A 22,991-nucleotide genomic window follows, 5' to 3' on the forward strand; every position below is an offset into this window, starting at 1 on the left:
GTGGCGTGAAATTTCTCCGAAAGCAAGATTAATACACATGGCCAAATTATAGGCAGTTACTTGGCAAAAGACTGGTGTTCGAAACGACAGGCAGACAAGAATAGGAAATGTGTCAACATAGTTGCATTGTGCTCATACTTAAATATGTGCAGCTTGTCTGTAAGGTGGATGCAAGCAGTTTCGTGTGACAAGTTCACAGTTTTTGTTTACACCAGCTCGTACTTGCAAGAGCCATTATTTATCTGCATCAAAACGGCAAGTTGGGCCAGTTGGTTGAGATTCATAGTAAGGTTCGTTACAGCACAGTACCAGACAAGGACACAAGGTATAAAATGACGACACGGCGCTGACACTCAACTGACATTTTATTGAAGATATGTATAACATATATACAGGTGCCAGCTGATGACATGCACGAGACGCAGAGATGCATCGAGACAACTGTGACAATCAGACGCATAATCAAAATTGACATAGGTAAGGCAGTTCCTTGTCATGAAGAGTGATAGACGGTTCACTGATGCACGCTTTGTCTCTAATCTTTATGTTGTGAGCCTCGGCGATTTCCCTTGTCAATTGGCTTGCGTGTTTAAAAATTACACTAGCTTTTTTTTTAAAATTCGGAGCGACAACTGCACGACCTGCAATGCTCCGGGAGATGAAGTGGCACAACCCCTTGAAGAGATAGCTCATGCTCACGAAGTCGAACATTCACACATCGCTTCGTTTGTCCCACAAACTCTCTACCACAAGATAATGGAATGGTATAGACAACCTGCTTAGCACAAGTGATGTATCTGTTCACATGTTTGAAAGTGCATTTTCCCTTCATTTGCTTATCCTTCAGCAAGTGATCAACTAACGGGCATATGTGACCGATCTTATGTTTCGCAGAAAAACGAACATCAATGCTGTACCTTGAGCCAACGTTCTTAAGCCCATGTGTTAACTTGTGTACATATGGTACTACTGCGTTTTTTTTCTTTTTTCTTCTAATTTTGTTTTAATACCTTGGTCATTTATGCTTTTGATGTTGCGAACCATACTTTCACTCAGATGAAATAATTGCTTCGGGGTAACCAACGCCCATTAAACGATTTACCTGATCAGAAAAAGCAGCCTTCGACATATGAAAACACGACTTCTTTGATTGACGTGATTTTTACCAAAGATTAATCTCAGGTCTAGAAACTGCAGTTGATGATCCTTAGGGACTTCAAAAGTAAAATCAAGGCCCATGCCGTGCTGCCTGAATAACGTTAAAATTTCATCAACACCCTCGGCGTGAATGTCACTGGTAAAAAAATATAATGATATCATCAATGTAGTGAAAAACCCTATTGGAAAGCTTAGCAAGGCGGCCCTCTAGTTGCCTATCAATATAACCTAGAAAAATGTCACTAATGATAGGAGCTACGCACGAGCCGATACAGACCCCCTCTCCATAAAACAAAGGTAGACCTTCACTAAAAGGAAAAGTTCCAAGAAAGGCTTCTACTAAGATACCGCAGCCATCGATGAAGGCTTCATCATTGTCACACACAATGCAGTCTTTAACGCATTTCATAACCTGGGCATGTGGAAGGGAATAATATAAGTTTTCCACATCTACGCTGAAGGCACACCGAATGTTCAACGAACTGTCTTCCAGGTACTTGCACACATTTTCCGAATTGGCTAACCGGAAAGGATAAACTATTGTTAAGCTCACAAGATGCCTCTGTAGGAATCGCGACACGCTTAACTGCCAGCTGTCCTTTTTCGAAACTATGGCCCGTGGTAGAGAGTACGTGGGACAAGCGATGTGTGAATGTTCGACTTCGTGAGCATGAGCTATCTCTTCAAGGGGTTGCGCCACTTCATCTCCCGCAGCATTGCAAGTCGTGCGGTTGTCGCCCCGAATTAAAAAAAAAACTAGTGTCACTTTTAAACACGCAAGCCAATTGACAAGGAAGATCGCCAAGGCTCACAATATAAAGATTAGGGACAAAGCATGTAGCAGCGAACCGTCTATCACTTTTCATGACAAGTAACTGCGTTACCTATGTCAATTTTGATTATGCGTCAGATTGCCACAGTTGTTTCGATGCATCTGTCTCGTGCATGTCATGGTTATCAACTGGCACCTACATATATGTTATACATATCTTCAATAAAATATCAGTTGAGAGCCAGCGCCGTGTCGTCGTTTTATACCTTCTTGTGTCCTTGTCTTGTATTGCACTGTAACGAACCTTACTATGGAGCCATTATTTATGTGCGTGTCACACGGTGCACTCTTGATCGCGATCATGCCCGATCCTGATCGAATTTCTCGGTCGCAATTGGCTCCTCTGCATCACTGTGGGAGGGAGCCAATCAAGGTCAACAATTTCAATCCTGATTGGGCTCGATCACAATTGAGGGTAGCTGTGCAACACCACTATTTGTCACCTGTGCACTTGTAGTACTTGAAGGGGTTTGCAAAAAACATTGTAAACAAAGGCACTGCTTGTGGTGTCTTATATACAGTGAGAAACAAGCCACATTTAGGAATGGCAATAAATTCGGCAATACTACTTGCAATGTACGCCAGCCATGCCTACATGGTTCCACTGCTTTGGCCAAAGATGTTTTGCAAATGGCCATATTGCTTGTCAGCAGCCCTGTCCAGTGACGAAGTTGACTGAGGGGAAGAAAAATCATCCTCCAGGCTCGACTTCTTTCCCTTATCTTTGAGGCAATTTTTGGCTGGTTTCCTAGGAACTGCCTATCTATAGTCACTGACCAATAATTCGGACTTGATGGGGACCATCAGAGAGTCCAAATAAGCAGGAGTCAGAAATACCGGATTCACCCGAAAAAAAGCGACTTTATTCCACAAATGGCCAGAAAGGGTGTGCTGTATTCACGGACCGTTGCTTACGAGGATACTTTCAATTTCCCGTGATTACTGCAAGATGCATCGTTCTTTACACAGTGCCAAGCACACTAGCTTATCACAGTGTGGATGCGCTGCTACCCATAGATGCATCTTGTGCTATAACCGTGTGAAATAGTGCAAAAGTGAAAGCAACTTTGAAAGTGATCGTCAAGGAATGCGGGCCAAGTTTGTGAACATGCTGTTGCTTGCACATACGCTTGCTTTTAGCCGAATTGAGCATGTCACTCTCTACTATTGTACTAGACCACATCTTGTACCTAGAAAGGTGTTCCAAAGCCACTGACTGACAAATCGCAGCATTCGTTTAAGTGCACTCTACACACATAGTGCCCTGCAGAGATAAATTACAGACATTGCTTTCCCTAGAAATTAACGCACTTGTGAAAGTGGTCATTCAAGAATGGTGATAGTGTGTCAGGCTCAAAGGTGGAAAAGTACCATGTGTGCATGAATGCAACACATTTCTGACACTTTCTAGAAATTAAGCTTGCATAGTGACCACGAGTGGCGAGGCAGTGGAAGACCATGTGGAACAGCCTTGAACAAATGCCAACATAGCACTGCAGCATGCAGTCTCGAATTCTAGCTTTGCGTTGAAAGAAGCACCAAGGCTCAATATTATTACAAAGAAAAATGTTTATTACAATAACATGATTCATATAGAATATTTATATAAATGTTCTTGTGTGTGTGGGAGAAAAACCATTGCCAGCAGCAGCAGATGACCTTGTCAAAACTGCAATGAGAAATGGTACACTTTCAGCTAAACTGTACAAACAAGCATTCAAAAGTCTCTGATGAGCACCATGTTTCAGTAGAGAAATACAAGCTTATTGAGCAATATCAAATCAGGTGATCTGTATTGCAGGAGGCACATGATCTATCACTGTATCTTGAGACCCTTTGTCAAATGCCACAGTTGAGTTTTTTGGCTGACTACAGTATGATCGAGAAATCTCTGTTGATTGCCGATGAACTGGAACAGGAATTTCATTTGTTGTACTGGCGAAATAACTGCCAAAATTCCTAAGCTCTCTCTTATTACAGTTGTTTCAAGCATTCAAAAGCATAATGGTAAGAACTCCCGTGTTCAAAGGCATGTCAATTGAATATGATAAACTTTTGACATCTAAGCCTAGTCAGAAATGGGACAACCATGCAATCTTGTAATTTTTGCACAATAAAAAAACAAGTAAGCACATGCAATGTGACTCATGATGCAGTGCAACACATGTACTCACCCGCTTCAGAAATTCTTCGGCACAAATACGTGCCCTTGCATTGAGTGACAGCTTCATTTCGCTGATCTCCTTGTCGATTTCCTCCATAAAGTGGATAACAAAGTCAACGAGCTTGTGCTTGTACATCTGCTCCGTATGGAAGTTTGTGATGAGGAACGAGATGTCGTAGCCCTGCAATGACAGTGTACATGTTGTGTCAGTGCTACTCCCATTTGTCCGCAACACACACACAAAAAAGGCGAGTCTCTCATAGCAACACTGAAGTTAACACCCTTTTTGGCCTGACCTTCTGAACGTACAGTCAAACCCACTTGTAACAACAACTTTCAAGTACTGAGAAAATCCTACTGTCATAGCCAATAAACAGCAGAAGGGACAAACATACAAACATTTTAATTAGGCATAAAAGAAGCACAGGCGAACCCACTTATAACCTTACCGGTTTTAACAATATACTCGGATTAACAGTGAGCAACTGCCCCGTTGTGAACCTTTGTGTGTGTTGAATGTTAATTAAACTGCCACATTATTGGCTATAAGAATTAAAGCTGGCTACTAGCACTGCTTAATCCAATTATCCAAGCATTTAATCTTTCTTTAGCTTTCCTTGCACATACAAATAACACTTCAGCAAGAGCGCTGATGCATTGTGTCAAGACAGCACTTGCACATCTAGCTACTATGTAAGGAGTACAGTTGAACTTTGTTATAGTAAGGTCGCAGCCAACACAAGACTGCGTTCATTATATCCAACACTAGTTATACTAAACTATTTTTTACATGCTGATATTGGCGAGAAAGTCTTTAGATTTGCTTTGCCATATCTGACAATTTGCTATTTGTGTGTTCACTATATCGAGGTTAGACTGTACTAGCATAACATTGTAGCCGAACTGTAGTTCTCATGAGTGGTCCGGAAGATATGGAGCATACAAACACCCCAAAGTAAAGAAGTAAGGCACCAGCAGGTTTCATGTGCCCTCCTTGCTAGCCAACCACACGAACCAGGTAGAACAAGCAGGCAGAAAGAAGCATGTCAAAACATTCACCTCAACGGGCTTGCGCCGCAGCACAATGAAGTTCTCGGCACGCATCATCATGAATCGCATGAACTTGTGGCAGAGGATGTGCTCGATGTCATCGGCCTGCTTGATGGCAATGCTGATGCGAAGCGAGTTGATGGAGCCCTCAATGAGCACCTTCTCCTTCTCGTTGCGGCTGATCACCACGGGTGTCAGCAGAAGCTCCTTGCTGCTCCTGCAAAGTGCAATACCACGCGTTGAGAGACCCGAGTCTGTCGCACACTGAACGTAACATGAGCAATACAGCTTGTATCAGAATGGAAATGCCATGGGTAATGATATTTTCAAAGGCCCCGTCACCAGGCTTGATCAGAAATTTTGGTTTTAGACTGAAAGCTGTAAAGTGCTGTCTAGGGATCATTTTACTGCAGTCATTTCTCAAACTGGTTTCTCATTGAAGAAGAGGAGCAACACACACTGTTATGCAAATGATGAGACATGCATCAGTAGGGGGCCATATAGCCATTCATAGGCAAGGATTATTTGTAGGAACAGGTGCAAATCAGTTGCGATAGTAAAAGGAAAGATAACAAAAGCACTGATCAATGACAAACAATTCTGCCCTACGCTACGGAACTTGATTCAAATACAAATTTGTAGAAGGCCATTCAAATGAACGCCTGAATGGGCCCTTACCAGACCTCACAGAAAATTCTTTTTATACAATGAAATTATTAATACTTACAGCGTGCACTACAAACACGGACCAAGAAGAGAGATGAAACCCAAGCGCTGATCACGACAAAAAGTTTATTGCAGTTTATTGCTGTAATAATAATGCAGATGTAATGCCTCGCCCAGCTAGCTACTGTATACACGAAAAGTCGTAAAGCGCCATCTAGGAGTTCTTTTACAACAACAAATTTTCGAATCAGTAAAGATATAGGAGAAACTGAAATGTTGTGGTGCAGTGCTGCCAGGGCATGAGCTCCACTGCTGACACAGACATACTCTTGCCACCACTAAAAGTCCACAAGTGACAATCCTTCCCTGCCCTCTCCCATACCAGAACTGAGAGACTGCATCACGTTTACGTCATGAGCCCTGACTTTTTTTTTCTCTTCTTCTTTTGCTATGCTGTGCACTTGTAGAGGTAGTTTTGTGTGTGCTGCATTGGATGATGAATATATTCAAGTCATGACCGCGATTCATGCTGCAGGCACTCGGTGTGACATATATTTGCCAGGATGCAAGACATCCTCAGACTGCACAATCAAATAATGCCCATGTTGTTTATGTGTTCTCTCACGCTGTCCCCGTCTTTATTTGCGATAAATATGATATGCACAATTAAGTCATTTGAATTTTCAGCTTTTGTGATGTACATCAGTGTATTGTTGCGGACACAAGTGTCAGCACGTGATCTATGTGCCATACTTGTCTGCTCACAATATGCGGGTCTGATGAGGGGCCTTTTCATCATTAGCAGCACATTTATGTGCACTGCAGGACAAAGGCATCTTTCAGCCATATCCAATTACCCCTGCCTTGCACCGGCTGATCTCATCTTATGCCTGCGACTTTCCGCATTTCATCACACCAGCTAATTCTCTGTCATCTTCGTCTGTGCTTCCCTTCTCTCTTGGCATCTACTCTGTAAATCTAACAGATCGCCAGTTATCTGCCCTATGCGTTACATGGCTGGCTGAGCTCCATTTTTTTCTTAATGTCGACTAGAATATCAGCTGCCCCCAACCGCTTCCTCTTTTGCTACACAACGCAATTCTCGAGGTAGCTTTGTGCATTCTGCATTGGATGATTTAGTGAAGTCACGACCGTGATTGATGACATTACAGGCACCCAGTGTGACACCTATCTGCCGGGAGCCAAAGCATCCTAGGACTGCACAATATGTCATTTGAATTCTCAGTTGTCCTTGCGATGTACATCAGTCAACCATTGCGGACACAATTCCTGTCCAGGGCCCCTCACCAGGCCCCATAGCAAATTTTGGTTGTATGTTGGAAGTTATGTGTCCTCTAGGAAGCGTTCTGCCGCAAATATTTTTCAATTCAGCTCATTAATAGCCGAGATAGAAATATTTCAGTGTCGCAACCAATGATTTCAGGAGGCGAGCTTCACCGCAAAGAGAATTTCTCCACTTGCCCCATCTAGCCTCTGCAAGCGAAATTCCTTCCCTACGTTCTCCCATACCGGACCTCGAGGATCGCATGACGCATACATCACACGCCCCACCTTCTTTTTTTTTTTCTCCTCACTTTTTTGCGGCACGGCACATTTCCACTGACGGCGTCACACGCGAGCTGTTGCGATTGTCTCGTTTCACAGCACACGATTTTGCGCCCTGTGCATGAGGACACCTGACTAGCGTTATGTCTGTGTGCTACACGAATACTGAGGCAGACACAAGTGGATTACAGAGCATAATCCGGCGCTGGAACACCGTAAAAAATGGCATAGTTTCGGTGTCTGCACGATGTGGGAACAAGCAGACAAAACGGAAGTACATCTCTCTTGCTGTGGTGCGAAGTGAAACAAAAACATGCAGACATTCGGTTTGTGTGCTTTATTATTTCTCTAAGCTTTAATTTGTCTATTCTAACAACACATTACACAAATAACAGATGTTGGCTTGAATACTTATCGAAGTCACGTGTCACCATGAGCGACGTCGCAGCGCGAACACGTGTACTTAGACACACTAGCATGTATATACGCCATCCTTCGGCTTGGAGCGTGGAAGCCGCCAGGAGAAGGGAAAATGGTGTTTAGTTTGAAATTTCAGATCTTTCCACGGTGCGTAGCGATGTAATACTTTACAGACACAATCATTATCGTGCATTGTACGCTCTGCGCTTGTCAGCTCAAAATCTCCTACCACAAAAATTTGAATCCTTCAAGCGCAAGCAAAATTAGGTGTGGTTATCAGACCAATCAGTGGGTTTCTACACAGGGGAGACAGCAAGGGGGCACAAGGGAGCAATGCCCTGCTGGCCCCGCCCAAAGGTTGAATGTGAGACAGCTCGTGGCGGCACCCCGTAGTGGCCACAATATCTATGCTACAGTTTTCATCTTGGAGCCTACGCACAGCAGCAGATGCAACAACATGCATCCATTGTGTCTCAACCAGCAGTGCAAACATGAAATGGTTTTTGTGTCTTTCTGACATTGCAGACATATATATTTTTTCATTTATTTAACTTAAATGAGTAATAACTGTATTAATGAGAATGTCCCAGCAATGACGCTGCATGACGACATTGTGGAAGCGAGAGCAAAAGTTTTTTTTTTTCCACTGTTACATGAGAATGTAAATTCCCTGCTGCATGCAGTGCAATAATATTTCATATGTTCACGGGAGCCTCGTTGGTAACAGGTTGGTAACATTTTTGTTATTATGTTCAAAGAGTGTTTCAAGGCGCCTGTGCACCCAAAGCACGATAAACAGGCATTCTTGCATTTCGCCCCCATTGAAATACCGCTGCAGTGTCCGGGTACCGAACCCACACCCTGATGCTCGACAATGCAATTACATAGCCACAGAACACTTTGGCGGGTTTCACACAGTTCTCGAACGCCTTCCACGTGTCACTGAACCTTCCCACAAGTGGAAGCCGGGCAATGTCACGCAACACCAAAAACGCAAACACATCAGAGTGCCTTTACCTCACTTCGACTTCAGGCTTGTTGTGCCTTTCCACGACCTGGGAGGAGAAGTCCTTTAAACACATGGCTGCATTCAAGGTGTGCCTCACAGCTGTGAGGTACGGCCGCAGCGTGGATGACTGGAATGCAGACAAAAAACTCGTGAAAGCCCCTCGCAGTGACACTGTTCATTCTCCACACAGAGATTATATAGCACTAAGGGCAACGTCACGAGACACCCCCATAGATCAGTACACTCACTCATGCTCGGACTGATTTCGCAGTTGTGAGTGAGAGTATGAGTGACAAAGGCTGAAAGTGCATGAGAGTATGACTGTGAGCAAGTGCCGACAAATGCAAATCTCAATGTGTATGAGTGGACGCAAGCATGAACGTGAGTGAGAGCTATTCAGTATGCTGAAAAGCATATTAGAGAGCAACTCTGAGTGAGTGTCCACTATCCTGCCAATGTATGGACATTCCTGATGGTAACTACTTAAATGGGCCCTGAACGACCCTTTGGGCTTGGTGAAATAACATAGTCCGTGGGTAGCATAGGCTGCTGTGAATATTTCAGCCAAGCTTTACTGTCGTATGTGATGCGTGGAGCTCGCAAGCGGATTGAGCAGTTACATTTGTCTCAAACGCTCTCTTTTCAACAGAAGGCCCTATCCTCACTCTCTTCTAGAACTATTTCGTCATCGAATGCACTACTTCGTCATTCTCTTAGATAGCCGCTATTGGCCAATAGCTGACATCAAGCTGTGGTTGGCTACATGGCATAGATACTGTGGCAGCCATTAGTCTACTGGTTAGGCGCACTGCGACTCGCTGAGGACAAATACGTTTGGCTTATGTTTAGCGCGTCGTAGGCACCAAAGGCTGAAGTTGTGGCATCTACATTAACATCCAAAATGAAATTTGAACGACGCACCACGGTGACATTTAGAAGGCAGAGTATTGTGGGCATGCCCCATTGCGCCGTAGACTTCACAGTGCAATGCATTGAAGAACGAACGGGAGCACAGTGAAGGCCGTGTTTGATTGCCAATAACTCTGGTTCTGCTGAACGCAGTGAAGTCTTTTTGCAACAAAGTAGTTTTGAAATAGCCTGTTTTCAAATGCCTTTCTCCACTTCAATAAAAAGTGGTTTAGGGCCCCTTCAATCAAAGGAGTACGGACGTGAGATTTCTGATATGTCATTTTTTGTGCAAAAGGTTAGAGCCTTCTAAAGCCTAGAAGAAATGCTGGCAAGCTTTGGAGTGCCCCAAATAATTTACTATAATACTTGCTTCATTGAACCATTTTCTGTACCAACCAGGTGGATGCATTATGATGCACTGGCTCACTTCGTTCCCGAAATCACTGTGGTTGCTGTATGCGAGCGTAGCAAGAACAAACAAGCACAACACTCTTGTTTTTTTTTTTTTTGTGAGCAATGTCACTATACCTAGCCTTAGTGCTACAAGTCAGCAAATTTCTCTGTGTCGTGACATCACTACAAATGTTGACACCAGGTGCAGCATCTGAAGACCAACTTTAGTCTTGAAATGAAGCATTAAAGGTGTTTTCTAAACTTCACACTTGCTATATGTTATCTTCATATGCATGAGAAACGTGTGGCAGAGTTCCTGCAACTTCAAAATATGTGCTTCTGCACTCTACCTCTACAAATGTCCACCATGGACTGAATGGTAGCTACATATGTGGAGCAGAGACAGGCTTCACACAGTGTGTCAAACTGGTCCCACTGCTAAAACATGCATGGAATGTTGACAGCAAGTAGCCTTGTTGGTAAGCAGCCACTATGTGTGCCATAGGCCACCCCAGACACGACACCTGTTGTAAGTACAACACAAATGTACTCAGGTTCTTTTCCTGTATGCCTCTTATTAGCCTGAATTTTTATACTCCTACTGCAAGAATATGTGCACACACACATGAACAAGTGGTGCAGAGCTCTGCCATTGATACTATACGTAAAATTACCAATGGAATGCATGCCGTTAGTAACAACTGCAGAATTGTCAGTTGTTTGGCACTTAGTGCACATTGAACTAAACGAATTTGCATGCACAACCATCACAGTGTGTACAAGTGCACTGGGAAATAAATGTGCAGCACACTGGTGCATTGCGTCGAAGGCAAACAGTTCTACATCTGTAGTACAGTCTGTGAAAAAAATGAACTGATTGCTAGCTCCTTTGTGAAGCTTTGGTCTGTTTGCCTTCGCTTAAGACGACGAAAGTATGGAGATCGTTGGTACGCAATAAAAAAAAAAAGAAAAGTAAGCACTGTCATGTGAAAAATTGAAAGCTTCTTTGGTTTAGTTTTAAACTTCCAATTGAATATTATACTTGTAGCATACTGTAAGGTTTGCTAGGGCACCCCTCTTCCTGCTTTAGGAAGGTGACAGAAACGTCCGTATTGTTCTGTTTCGTGCACGGCAGCACTTCTCATAATGAAACAAAAATAAAAAAATCAGGGCTAAAGCATGCTAAAAACACCCAAGCACACTAGCGTGGGCTGCGTAGATGTAATAAAACACGAAGAACATTCTTGGTCGCAAGTCAAACCCAAAGCAGCGCAACTTTCTAAAAAGTCGAAGCAGAGCGGGAACAAGCTGTAATTAAATACAGTACTACACGCGGCGTGCCACAGCTAGTCACTTTGTTACGGACATCGAGGAAACAAATGCAGCGCACAGATAAGTAGGCAAAAAGTAATGCAACGCCGGACGCTGTGTTTACAGATTTGACTCAACGCAACATGTCCCGTACAGAAGCTTTAAGGCTGCCTGCAAACGACCATTCTTTCTGAACAAAACGTTGGAGTCAATTATGCTTGCGACCCCCGTCTTCTAATGCGCCAAGTCACTTCGACAAGGAGCTTCAATCGACTTATTATTCACACATGAGCGATCAGCTAGCACTCCGAAAGCGAAGGACGGCTTCGGGTCGGTTGGCTCACCGCGCGTATTTAACGCTCAACGAGCTCACAAACAGTCTAGTTACAACGAATTCGTTTAAATACATGTAATACGTAAAACTCATGGCATCTGTTGTGCGAGACGGAACAGAAAATGCTAAGCTTTTTCTTTCAAAGTGACAACGCCTATGCTCCCCTCGATGCAGCCATTGCATAGGACATACCAAGTGAAGGTAACGATAAGTGTTTCGGTATCCGTTTCACACTCAAAAAACATACAGCGAGAGCAATGCTGTCAAATGAAATGACGCCACACTAGGTTCGACACTAGAGCTCACCATGATTAAGTGTTCTTCACCGGAGTTTCAATATCAGTATCGGCCGGACATGACAAATGCAGCCCACCCACAACCGGCGCAAATGGGTCAAAAACTGGTAAGGCTTTGCCTTTTCATACACAAAAAGGGTGCAACGCGTTTGGTCAAGTACGCGCTACTGTACAGAAACTAAAAAAAGATTTTAGTTTAGCTATGAATAGCTCTGATTCATTATTGTATTAAAAAACAAAGTAAAAGGTTAAAATAAAAGATGTGTATTTTTCAAGTTAATTGTATATGTTAAAAAATAGCTTTTTGTCATGATTATGGTACTTTAGCCTAAATGCATACTTATCAAAACAAATTTACTTAAAACACTTTAAAATTACTTCAGTTACAAATATTGCGGCTAACTACATTCTTAATTGTGCAAACAAGCAAACAAAATATTTTGTGACGTAACAACATTGTGCGTTAACGTCACACAAACGTTGCCAATTTATTGATGGAAGTTGCAAAAGTAGTCACTCGCGAGAACACGTCTGCGCGAGCTCACCGCAAGAATAGTTACGTCACATCGGCCCCAGCTTCTTCGTTCCAAAATGGCGGAAGGTGGTCCCCCTGCTCCCGATTTGGAGACTCAGCGTACTGAGATAACAAATTTCTTCAAGAAACCATTGAAGAAGGACGACCTGTGGTAAGCACGCAAAGAGCCTGGCCGCCGTTGCGTGCATTCCGTGGTCGACGGGACCCGGGGAACTGCCGGGAAATGTGCGTCGTGCCTTGTCCCTTCGGCTATCGTACCGGTGAATGAGCGTCTATGAGGGACAGAGAGGCAGCGCTTCGGCGCGCCGTTCTCCACGCAAACGGGACCCGATTCGAAGAGTCCGAGTTCCACGTCTCTGTGGTGAGCTCGTCCGAGCTGTTTGTGCCAACTTTCGGCGCACGAGGTTACCGCCCAAGGTCGCCGGTTGCTCGCCAGCTGAAAAAGAAATCCTCTGGCGTCTATTTGGCACTTGGCAATTATTACGCAGCGCGACTTCGCATTGGTGCGAATCCAAGCCGCGGCTCCCGCCGGTGAAACCCGAAAGTCATTTCGTATTTCGTCATTTCGAGGGGACCCGGTGTCGTGCCTCTGGCGTGCGTCGGTGACCGATGATTTGTGAACTCCGAGGTGACTGCTGTGGACTCCGTGCACTCCGCGACGCGCGCGGACTCGCTGCCCATTAGCCTTATTTGGCAGTTTTACATTATTTTTTTAACCGACGCGCAGCGAAACGACATGCACCCACATTCGTAACTGCAGTCGGAAGCGACGGGTGGTAGTAGATTGTGCGTCCACTCGATGGTCGTCGCAACACGAGTTCCGGATTGAGCGCGCTTCCCCGACGGAACTGCACCGAGCTGCGGCGGGCGTATCTTTTTTGTTAGCTTACTGGCTGTTTGCGCGTGCCATACGAGTGCCTGGCACCGTTTGATACACGGATAACCCCACGAAATAACCGTCTACCCATTTGCAGGTACATGGTTGACAAGAAGTGGTTCAACCAGTGGAAGAGGTATGTCGGCTACGACTCGTGGGAGACGTCCAACGACATCGGGGAACAGACCACGCACCCGGGGCCGATTGACAATTCGCCGCTGCTTAAAGGTCAGTACCACAGCTCGCGGTTTTCTTTGCGCGGCTGTGATCGAAAGCGGTGTCGTGACATATGAATCGGGGGGCTCTTAACGATGTCACGGAATGTGCAGCGTGAGTCATTGCGGATTGCACGACAGAGGAAGTTGCGAGGTTGACACGCTGGTGCTTGCTTGGTGCTTGAGCCTTTCACTCGCGGGGCAGCTGCGTTATCGCGCAGTTTTCACGTACGGGCACGCAGTGTGACGCAACATTGTCACCTTTTTGAGTGTGTCGTCCTTGTTCAGCAGGATGCTGTATATAGAATACGCAGTTGTTACTAGACACTATTGGAAGGTACCTGTGTGTAGACAAATTAGTGCGAACAAAGGTAATCCATTACTAATAGGTTATGTATGAAATTAATATTGGCCTGTTGTTTGTTTTGTCACAGCAGTAAGAACATGAAACACGGCTACCAGGAGTCTTGTTGATATACAGATAAGACAAATGAGAATTCGTCTAGATAGGCATCATAAAAGAACATCTGTTGCAGATAGAAGTTATCAAAGCCCTGCAATAAGTTCTAGGCATGCGTCAGCAGTTGAGAAAGACATCAATGCTGATGAAATTCTTCCTGTCCGTTCCTTGTTCACTTGTGGCATCAACGTCAATCTTAATTTTTATGCAAGAAAGAAGCGTTGGTGTGCACTGGGTGTATTATTAGTGGGGCTTTGTGTTATCAATGTCCTTGTCCAATGTCTGTTATCTGTTGCTGTGAATGAGTTCTGAGGCTTTACATGCCAAAACTACAATTTGATTACGAGGCCTGCAGTAGTGGCGGCTCTGGATTAATTATTACCATTAGGGGATCTTTAGCGTGCCCCCAATGCACGGGGACACTGGCATTTTTGCATTTCGCCCCCATCATAATTCGGCTGCCTTGGCCGGGATTTGATTTTTCAACCTCGTGCTTAGCAGTTATCTGTTGCAACGCACTGATGCATTGCCTCTCAGCACCACAGCTATGGTGATTGCTTGAAATGGAAGTTTTAGATGCTCTGCTAGAGGTCTCTGCCTTCAGTTGTAAATGAGAGCAGTATGTCGGCGAGTAGCAACAAGGTCAATACCAAAGCAATGAAAGGGGCTAGTTGGCGCTTGTTGATGGCCATGTCACACTAAGTTTTACATTGGCAAAAAGTTGCAAAGGGAACAAGGACGTAGACGGACGTATTCTCATCTACGTGCTTGTTTCCTTCTTTGTACTTTTTTGCCAGTCTAAAACTAGGCGCAACATAATGATGAACGAGCACCAACTAGCCCGTTTCGTGAAGATCAGTGGCAGTTGCACAGCACTGGTCCTGCCTGTCCTTCATGTTATATGTTTTCATTACCACATATTCATTAGTGTGTCTGTGTTTATAGGTAGCCCTGTTGGCATATTTTATTTAGTGCATATGTCAAGTTCATGGGAGTTTTCGAACACTTCCTTCATTAGTCAGTGACTTGCTGCCTTCTATTGTTGCAGCTTGTTGGTTTGGGCAATGTGTCGCTGTAAACATGGCTTATTGGATACTGTCAACCCCATTCTCATAGTCATTATGGGGAAGATATTTCCAAAACACCAGTACATAAGTGGTAGCATGTCACAACTGCTGATATTGTCACTGCTGGCATTACATGGTGTCGCACCTTGCATTGTGCATGAACCCTACTGAAAGGTGCTTATGGCAAGCACGTTGAGCTAGACTGCTAACTTCCAGCCTTGTAGCTCGTTGGCGTTTGTTTTGCAGGAAATAAATGTATAGGTCTGTTAGTTTCATTGGCATGAAGCTGACAACAAATATGCACCACTAACTGTTCAATAAAAGGAAGGTGTCGGAACAGATATTTTCGTACACATGCTGTACAAAGACAATCCAGTCTATCATGAAATTTTTCTTTCCTTCATTATTAAATGTTTCTGTTGACAAAGCCTGCAAAAAAATAGGCTTATTGATAGGTCCACTTGACAATATTTTAGGGCATGTACAATACAAAAATAATCCAATCATTACTTTTTTTTTTCCTTTATCATCAGGCATATAGATTGATGAAGTCTGCAGAGATAGGCTTTGTTTGTGTGCCTGATGATAAAGGAAGAGAGAAAAAAAGCAAGAATGATTGAAGACTCTTCATATTGCACATGCTGAAATGTGCCACAGTTGATAATGGTGCTTGTGTGAGTCCCACTATCAGTGGTTTGACTGCTTCATGCTGTTGACAAGGACGTACACTAAACTGTGACAACTTGCCCGGCAACAAGTTCTTTCAAGGTAATAGCATAGGAAACTGCGATTAAAAAGCACCGTTTCTTTTTCTCAACTTCTCTAATTCAACGTGTGGTCCTGTTGCCACCACGAGATTCTCATTATTTTTACAAACTTGTGCCATTCCTTTTCATGAAAAGTCAGCATAAGCTAACTTTTGTAACTGCAGTTTAAATCCTTTTTTTTTATGTAGCAGTTGCCTACCATGAGGTTGTTATTGGGGCAATCCATACTCAAATGTACTCCACTATGGGTGAAAGGTTCTTCAAACAAAACATTTTAACATCTTGCCCATGTGGGCCACTTCATCAGCACACAGAAAAACAGTAGTTCATCTGTACCAGGGTGGGACTGAAGTCACACTCAAGCTGAAGTCACTTTAGTGCATCTTGTACTTGCCATTGTGAACTATCCCAGCTCATAGGAGCTAACATAGTTTCGTTTAGAAAAAACTTAGGTTGAGAAGTGTAAAAAGAAACACATTTTTATCCACACAGTACCACCCCTGTTTTTTTGTGAAGCTGGTTGAAATGTTAAGGGATGAGGCTTAGTGTGACTGTTGTATGTATCTTAGCAATATATTATGCTTCGAAGATATTTTTTTCTTCTTTTTGCCAGTGGCCAACTGTAACTGCAGACCGTGTAATGAATCACCTGTGATGTCTTATGTTTCAGCGAAAATGTGTGTTATGAGTTGTTTATCCAAGGAACAGTATATGCGTTATGAAAATCACGGGTAGTAATTAGTATGGGGTGAAAACAGCACAAAGGGTGACGAAGCACAAAATCAGTTCCCTCTCTTTTGTTGCCTTTCATCCTGTTTTCATCGCACATCAACATAAGCAACTGTCACTTGCCCCACTATGCCTGGAAAGCATGCGTGGTGCACTTTTCTTTTGTTCTTTTTTGTGAGCTTGGAGAGCACTCTACACTTGACACTGTGGAACGTTCATGCCATGATCAAGTGATGCCTTCAACAGCAAAATGCCAGAAACAGTATCCACATTTCATCGTTTGAAGTGAATTTCGTTTACCTTTTTTTTTTTGGATGTCACTTTTAGCGACTCAAAGCTTTGTCAAAACACCAGGATAGGGTTTTCTTGCAAATATTCTTGCTAAATTTTATTCATATCAGCCAGTATTTGTTTTTCTGCCTCAGAAATGGAGCTGTTGTTATAGCCTGACTGTAACCAGCAAATGGGGCCATGTGCTGAGATTAGATAATGTTTCCCTTCAGTACTTGTTGGTAGGGCACCTCTCGCTCAAGTGCAGGTATCAGATGTTCTTGCTGTGTTACTTGCTTCGGGAATTTCCATACCTGTCGCAGTAGCTTAGCATTGCGCTGCTGAGCTTGAAGTCGCACGTTTGATCCCGGCCACGGTGATCACGTTTCATTGGGTACGAAATGCAAGAACACTCGTGTCATTAGATTTAGGTGCATGTAATGTTCCCCTGTTCCAGTCCATGACAGGACTGGAACAGGGGAAAAAGGCGTGACACACAGCATGTACAGTCAACCACAAAATTTTACGGAACACGAAATATGAGAAAAAGCTTAATATCTGCGCAGCCTCGGCCTAGTATTTGCATTTGCAGCCTCTACTGGCATATGTGAAGAACATTGTGATGTTAGGTTTTACTGGCTGCTGTTACAGGCTGCTCGGAAATTGAACATTTTCTGAGATCCCGTGGTCCGTAAGCTTTTGTCATTGACGGTACTAGCAACAGAATTTTTAGTGGTAGAATGAACACCGGAAATTTCTAGATGGTCACTGTAGAAACTATGAGGGCTGGCAATTGCACATGTGAAAGTAACGAATAAGTGCAGCCTTCAAATGGGCATCAGTGCAATAGAAGCTAAAGCTGAAATGCAGTTTATCACAAATTATGTCATATATATAGTACTCATTCTCTAAGAAAATAATTCAGTTAGCACAACATGTTGATGCCTCCTTCTTATGTGTCTTTGTCCTGTCTTGCTGCTGCAGTCTGGAGCTGCTGCAATGCTACACACGCCGTATTTATTCAAATATAGGTCGACCTTTTCTTTTTCCCATAGCTTACTCAAAATGAGCTATCGACCTACATTCATGACCTAGGAATCTGACTATATTCTGGAACAAAACTAGCAAAAGGGCCGGCCTAACAGAGTTCCTCAATCGCGCACACCATAAAGCCAGCAAGGATAACCTCCAGACTGGCTTTAAAAGCACCCTGAACCACTTTTTATTGAGACGGAGAAAGACGTTTAAAGTGAAGATAGGCTATTCCAGAACCACTTTGCCGCAAAAAGTACTTCAATGCGTTCTGCAGAAACTGAGTTATCGGCAATCAAACACGGCCTCAGCTGTGCTCCCCTTCCTCCTCCAATGCCTTGCACTGTGAAGGCTAAGGCGGAGACGTCACCGTGGCGCGCAGTTCAAATTTCCGATTTGGTGCCTATGCCGCGCTAAACATAAGCCAAACACGGCTGTTCAGAGCCGCAGTGCGCTTAGTCACTGGACTCTTGGCGGCACCTCGCGGCCACGGTGTAGCGGAGCGCAGCGACCAATAGCAGCCAATAGCAGCCGCGTATTGGGGTGTGCTTTATGACGAAATAGAGCACACAGAAAAGAGCGAGGATCATGGGGTTTTTGAAACGAGAGTGTTTGAGAGAAAGGTGACTTCGCGCTCCGCTTGAGAGCTCCACGGACCATGTACGACAGCAGAACTTGGCTGAGATGTTCACAACAGCGTATGCTACCCGCGGACTATGTTATTTCACCAAGCCCGAGGGGTGGTTCAGGGCCCCTTTAAGAAATGATGCTCATCCAGCGCACTAGATATCACCGAGCACGACGTCATTTGCCGAGGAATCCTGCAAAGTATCCGATGGGGTCGATTTCTCTGGCAGTTCAGGCATTGGCAATGACTAGTGAGATTTAGTAGCCTATGTCGCGGTCTGTGTCATTTTGAATGTGTTCCATTTGTCAAAAGAGAGATACGTCGACCTATTTTCAAACGATTTTTTTTTTTCTCACTGTGTTCAGTATACAGAGGTCAACCTAGATTTGTGTTCGACCTATTTCCAAGTAAATACGGTAATGGCAATAATATTGCAACTTTTCTCAGCAATGTTTGAACTGTTAGCATTATAGAACTGTGTCTGTGCTCCTGTCCACTGTATTTTTCTGATGTGGGGATAAACTGAAGAATGTTTGCTACTTTTCAAGGCCTGAATCATTAACCTGTGTCTGTAGCATTGTGCACGTAATAACATTGGCTGTTGGGGACATGACAAATATGTACAAGCAGTTATAGCAGTTTTAGGTGTGAGCACCTGAATTAAATTTTTATCACACATTCGCCTGAGCCACGTGCACCTCCTACAAAAACTATGTAAATAACTCTCCTTCGCGTGTGACGGCATGACTGAGACTTTATAATATCAGGGTCGTTTGATACTTTTCTTCTGGTCATAAAACTCTTATCTAACTCCTATGTAATACTCCAGTTGAAGACTATATGTGTATAACACTACAGGAACGTTTCATATGGGGCCCGTAGTGGGTGTGGTGCCGGCACATTGGAGCGTACACCGTAGGCATTTTGCACACACAGTATTAAAATGATGTTGGCTGATGTTGGCCAGAATTATACTTTTGACTGGAAACATGTTTACATGGGTGAAAAACATTTTGATGCCGAAAATGTTATTCGTGCAGACATGTGTACCGAATTGTGTTGCTGCAATGTGAGTGATCTAAGCACAAAGCAGAGGCCATTCTGATAATTTTAGAGGTCTTCTGGGTTACTTTTCTGAGCTGAAAGAACTGCCTCATCCAGTGACACAGTATCATCCACTAACACAATAGCTGTGGGCAGTTGCTGTCTCATAAGTGCTTTATGATGGCAACCATTCTGCCCTTTCGTTAAGCAAACGCTCTTGCAAGAGGTGCAGATCGCACAGATCAGAATTTCTACTCAAGCAGATTATAAAATTTTTCTGCTGCACCTGATGTGACAACTCAAGAAGTTCAGTCATCTAAAGTTTTTGTGGTAGCTGGCAGCTTCGTCTGGTTTTCTGCGACCACTAGGGCGGTTTCTCATAACCCTATTTTAGGTCCATAAGCACCATCAATAAATTCATGCACAAAATAATTGATCCGACTGAAAGTTACAGCACTATTTTAGTTAATTATACACCATCAATAAGTTAATGTACAGAATTCATTGTTCTGACTGAAAGGAATAATTTTTATATGTAAGCCATGCGTATACTGCTTAGGACGGGCATCTGCACTTTTCATGCTGCAACTTGTGTAAAGAACGAGAAGGAAGGGGGTTAACCGAGGGGCCCGATTTTTAATAGTCATATCAGAAGAAGCCAACAAACACTGACACCAAGAACAACATAGGGGAAATTACTTGTGCTTTAATAAATTAAATAAAGAAACAAATGAGTGAAAGTAAAGTGGATGAAAAAAGAACTTGCCGCAGGTGGGAACGAACCCACAACCTTCGCATTTCGCGTGCGATGAGTAAGAGCATCGCACGCGAAATGCGAAGGTTGTGGGTTGTCCTTGGTGTCAGTGTTTGTTGGCTTCTTCCGATATAACTTGTGTAAAGGTGACTCAAAGTGCGGGTTACTTGGCATTGACACTTACGGAAGGTTGGTAACATGCTGTAATAAATGGACACTTAGGAGGAAGGACGCAGCAAACCGTTATTGCTCAACGGGGCTGACCGGTAGTTTCTATGCAAGCAATGCCACTTGGTGGGTGAAGTCCATCACATAATGTTGTGCTGCATAATTTTAGCACAAACACATCACATGCTGAATTATTTTGCCTAAAGTTCTCATTGCATGTGTAGTCTGTAAACATGTTAAAATAAGTGCGGGAGAAGTGCCTTTCCTGGTGCAGAATTTGTGTAAACACACATCCTTAGCCGTAACGGTGTGGCAGATTGATGCCCTTTTACTTATGTCATCGTCTCTCATGGCACTGAGAAACTTTCAAGGAGGTCTCCTGACAAGATGAAAAGTATCAAAGAACCTTGGTATTAGTATTTTCGAAGTTTTCTGTTTGTGTCAGATTTCTTTGGTGAGCAGCACCAAAGGTGGTGTGCCAGGTCGCTCACGTGAGCTTTGATGAAATCAAACCATTTTACCATGGTTGACCGTGGCTTCCTCATTGTGCAGTTGCCATTGAAAAGTTTACTAGCAGAATCCAAGAAATAGCTGACTACTTCCACAGCCTAGGCATGCAAAAACCAGGGTGCCTGGGCACACAACAGGGCACATTTAGATGCCCAACCTGTACAAGTATATTTGTGCTGCATGCCTCTGCCAACTCTCCTAAATCAGTTGTGAAGTCTGCATATTACGGTGTATTCTAAGATTTAGGAATACTGTCACGATTTAAAAAGAATAGATTCTGTCCGCGAAAGTTGTTTGAGGATGGAGCGAGCAAGATTGAAAATAAAAATGTATACGATGAAGAAATCGCGATTGTACCTGTGCCACCTTTTGTGGCAATGCAAGGGGCTACACAGAAGGCTACTTACTTTGAGCAAGTATATTCAACTTTCTTAAGCAGGCTATAAATCATCTAGAGCAAGGTTGTTGAAGTCACTGATTAAAAACATTGCGTTGCTTCTAAGTCTCTGCTGTGCCTAGCTTTCTGCTCCTTGTGTGCTGCATCTCAATATAAAATGTCATAAATAAAGTGCGCCTGTATCCCACAAAAAGGTCTCCGTTCAGAGCAAACAAAAACGCATGCTGCTCCCTCCCCCTCCTGCCCCTCACCCCCTCTCTTAGTCGTGTCTGTGAGTATTTTTACGCTTGGTAGGTGCATTGCATAATTGAGTTCGCAGGTTGGCAGATATGTTGTACAATCTTACTGGATATGATCGCAAGCTGCCGAGAAATTAATTTTTTACAGATCCCTGCAGTCTAACTTGTTGGCACCAACTGCACATGGCAGGTCACTGTGTAACGTTTGTAACGGGTCAACGTGTAACGGGAATACCTGATTTGCATCCTCACTCCTAGTGAATCAAAGAATTATCCTGTGTCACTTTCTGAAGAGGTGTCAAAAAGGTGTCTGAAGTTATACTACAAGTTGTACTTCTGCAGTAATATTTTGAATGTTGATTTCAAGAGAGTCTTTGATTGGGCTAATTTGTACATGTCATTTAGAACAAAAACAACCACTAACAGGAGTTCCGAATTAGTTTCTTTCTATGTGGACATCTGTTCATCAGCTCAATTTTGCACATGCTGTGTGACGGATGCTGGCAATACGGTATTTGGTGGACTTGGTTGCTTCGCAAATTCTAACACTAGGGGTAAGAGGCAGGTATAAAAGATGCTGCCAGGGATCCACCAGCTATCTCTGTCAACATTTTTGGAGGAGATTTATTAGAGAAGCGTGGCCTTATGATTTCGTACAATGCTCTTCTGAATGTAACCATTATTGTTTCCTTCTGTATTTCCTCTGTCCCTTGCATCGTCCAATGTTTCTGCAACCAGAAGTACTGAATTGCTGTGGAACACCCTTGTTCTACAGTCAGGAGCATGATTGCTGAGCAGACTGCCTGGGATTGTTCTTGCACTTTTGCAGAGGACAACAGTGGAGAAACCAAGGACCACCTGATCGATGACCTGGATTTTCTGCTGCTCCCACAGGAGGCATGGGACAAGATGGTCGCCTGGTACGGCCTCATGCCCGACCAGTCACCCCTCCCGCGCAAGGTCATCGAGATTGGCCTGTTCGTCAAAAACTGCAAGGTACAACTTGCGCAAACTCTCCTGTGGGCCCTCATTCTTCCATTTGCTTAGAGACCACCCAGGTGCAAACCACGTTTTCTCTCAATGATGCAAGGTGCACACTGGACAAATGCTAATCTTTAGTGCCTTTCCTGCTTGCTCTGCATCTGCCCTGCCTGCTTTTATCATTAACAAGTTACCAATTGCAACACCTTA

The 22,991-nt window shown here is 43.7% G+C and overlaps 2 protein-coding genes across 9 annotated transcripts in view; one reads left to right on the plus strand and one right to left on the minus strand.

Moving 5' to 3' along the window:
• Positions 1–3,548: 3,548 nt before the first annotated feature.
• Arpc4 (Actin-related protein 2/3 complex, subunit 4) lies at positions 3,549–12,266 on the minus strand. 2 transcript variants are annotated; one of them, XM_070538606.1, is made up of 5 exons: positions 12,119–12,266; positions 8,874–8,992; positions 5,214–5,421; positions 4,165–4,335; positions 3,549–3,659 (listed from the first exon to the last, which is right to left on the minus strand). In XM_070538606.1, exons 1-5 carry the CDS (start codon positions 12,119–12,121, stop codon positions 3,654–3,656), a joined length of 507 nt encoding a protein of 168 aa, XP_070394707.1. In that variant the 5' UTR covers positions 12,122–12,266; the 3' UTR covers positions 3,549–3,653. The 2 variants fall into 2 exon arrangements, with proteins under 2 accessions (XP_070394707.1, XP_070394708.1); XM_070538607.1 differs by lacking the exon at positions 12,119–12,266 and adding an exon at positions 12,005–12,117.
• A 352-nt stretch (positions 12,267–12,618) lies between these two features.
• Positions 12,619–22,991, plus strand: part of LOC139059956 (ubiquitin carboxyl-terminal hydrolase 15-like) — a 67,123-nt gene continuing 56,750 nt past the window's right edge. For 5 of the 7 annotated variants that reach the window (XM_070538610.1, XM_070538609.1, XM_070538611.1 and 2 more), the window contains exons 1-3: positions 12,619–12,794; positions 13,618–13,748; positions 22,630–22,796. In XM_070538610.1, the coding sequence (XP_070394711.1) occupies positions 12,700–12,794; positions 13,618–13,748; positions 22,630–22,796 (393 nt within the window). In that variant the 5' untranslated portion in view covers positions 12,619–12,699. The remainder of the gene's footprint in view (positions 12,795–13,617; positions 13,749–22,629; positions 22,797–22,991) is intronic. The other 2 variants (XM_070538608.1, XM_070538612.1) reach the window with 1 other exon arrangement.

The sequence above is a fragment of the Dermacentor albipictus genome, chromosome 5 (genome assembly GCF_038994185.2).
Source record: "Dermacentor albipictus isolate Rhodes 1998 colony chromosome 5, USDA_Dalb.pri_finalv2, whole genome shotgun sequence".
NCBI classification, from domain to species: Eukaryota; Metazoa; Arthropoda; class Arachnida; order Ixodida; family Ixodidae; genus Dermacentor; species Dermacentor albipictus.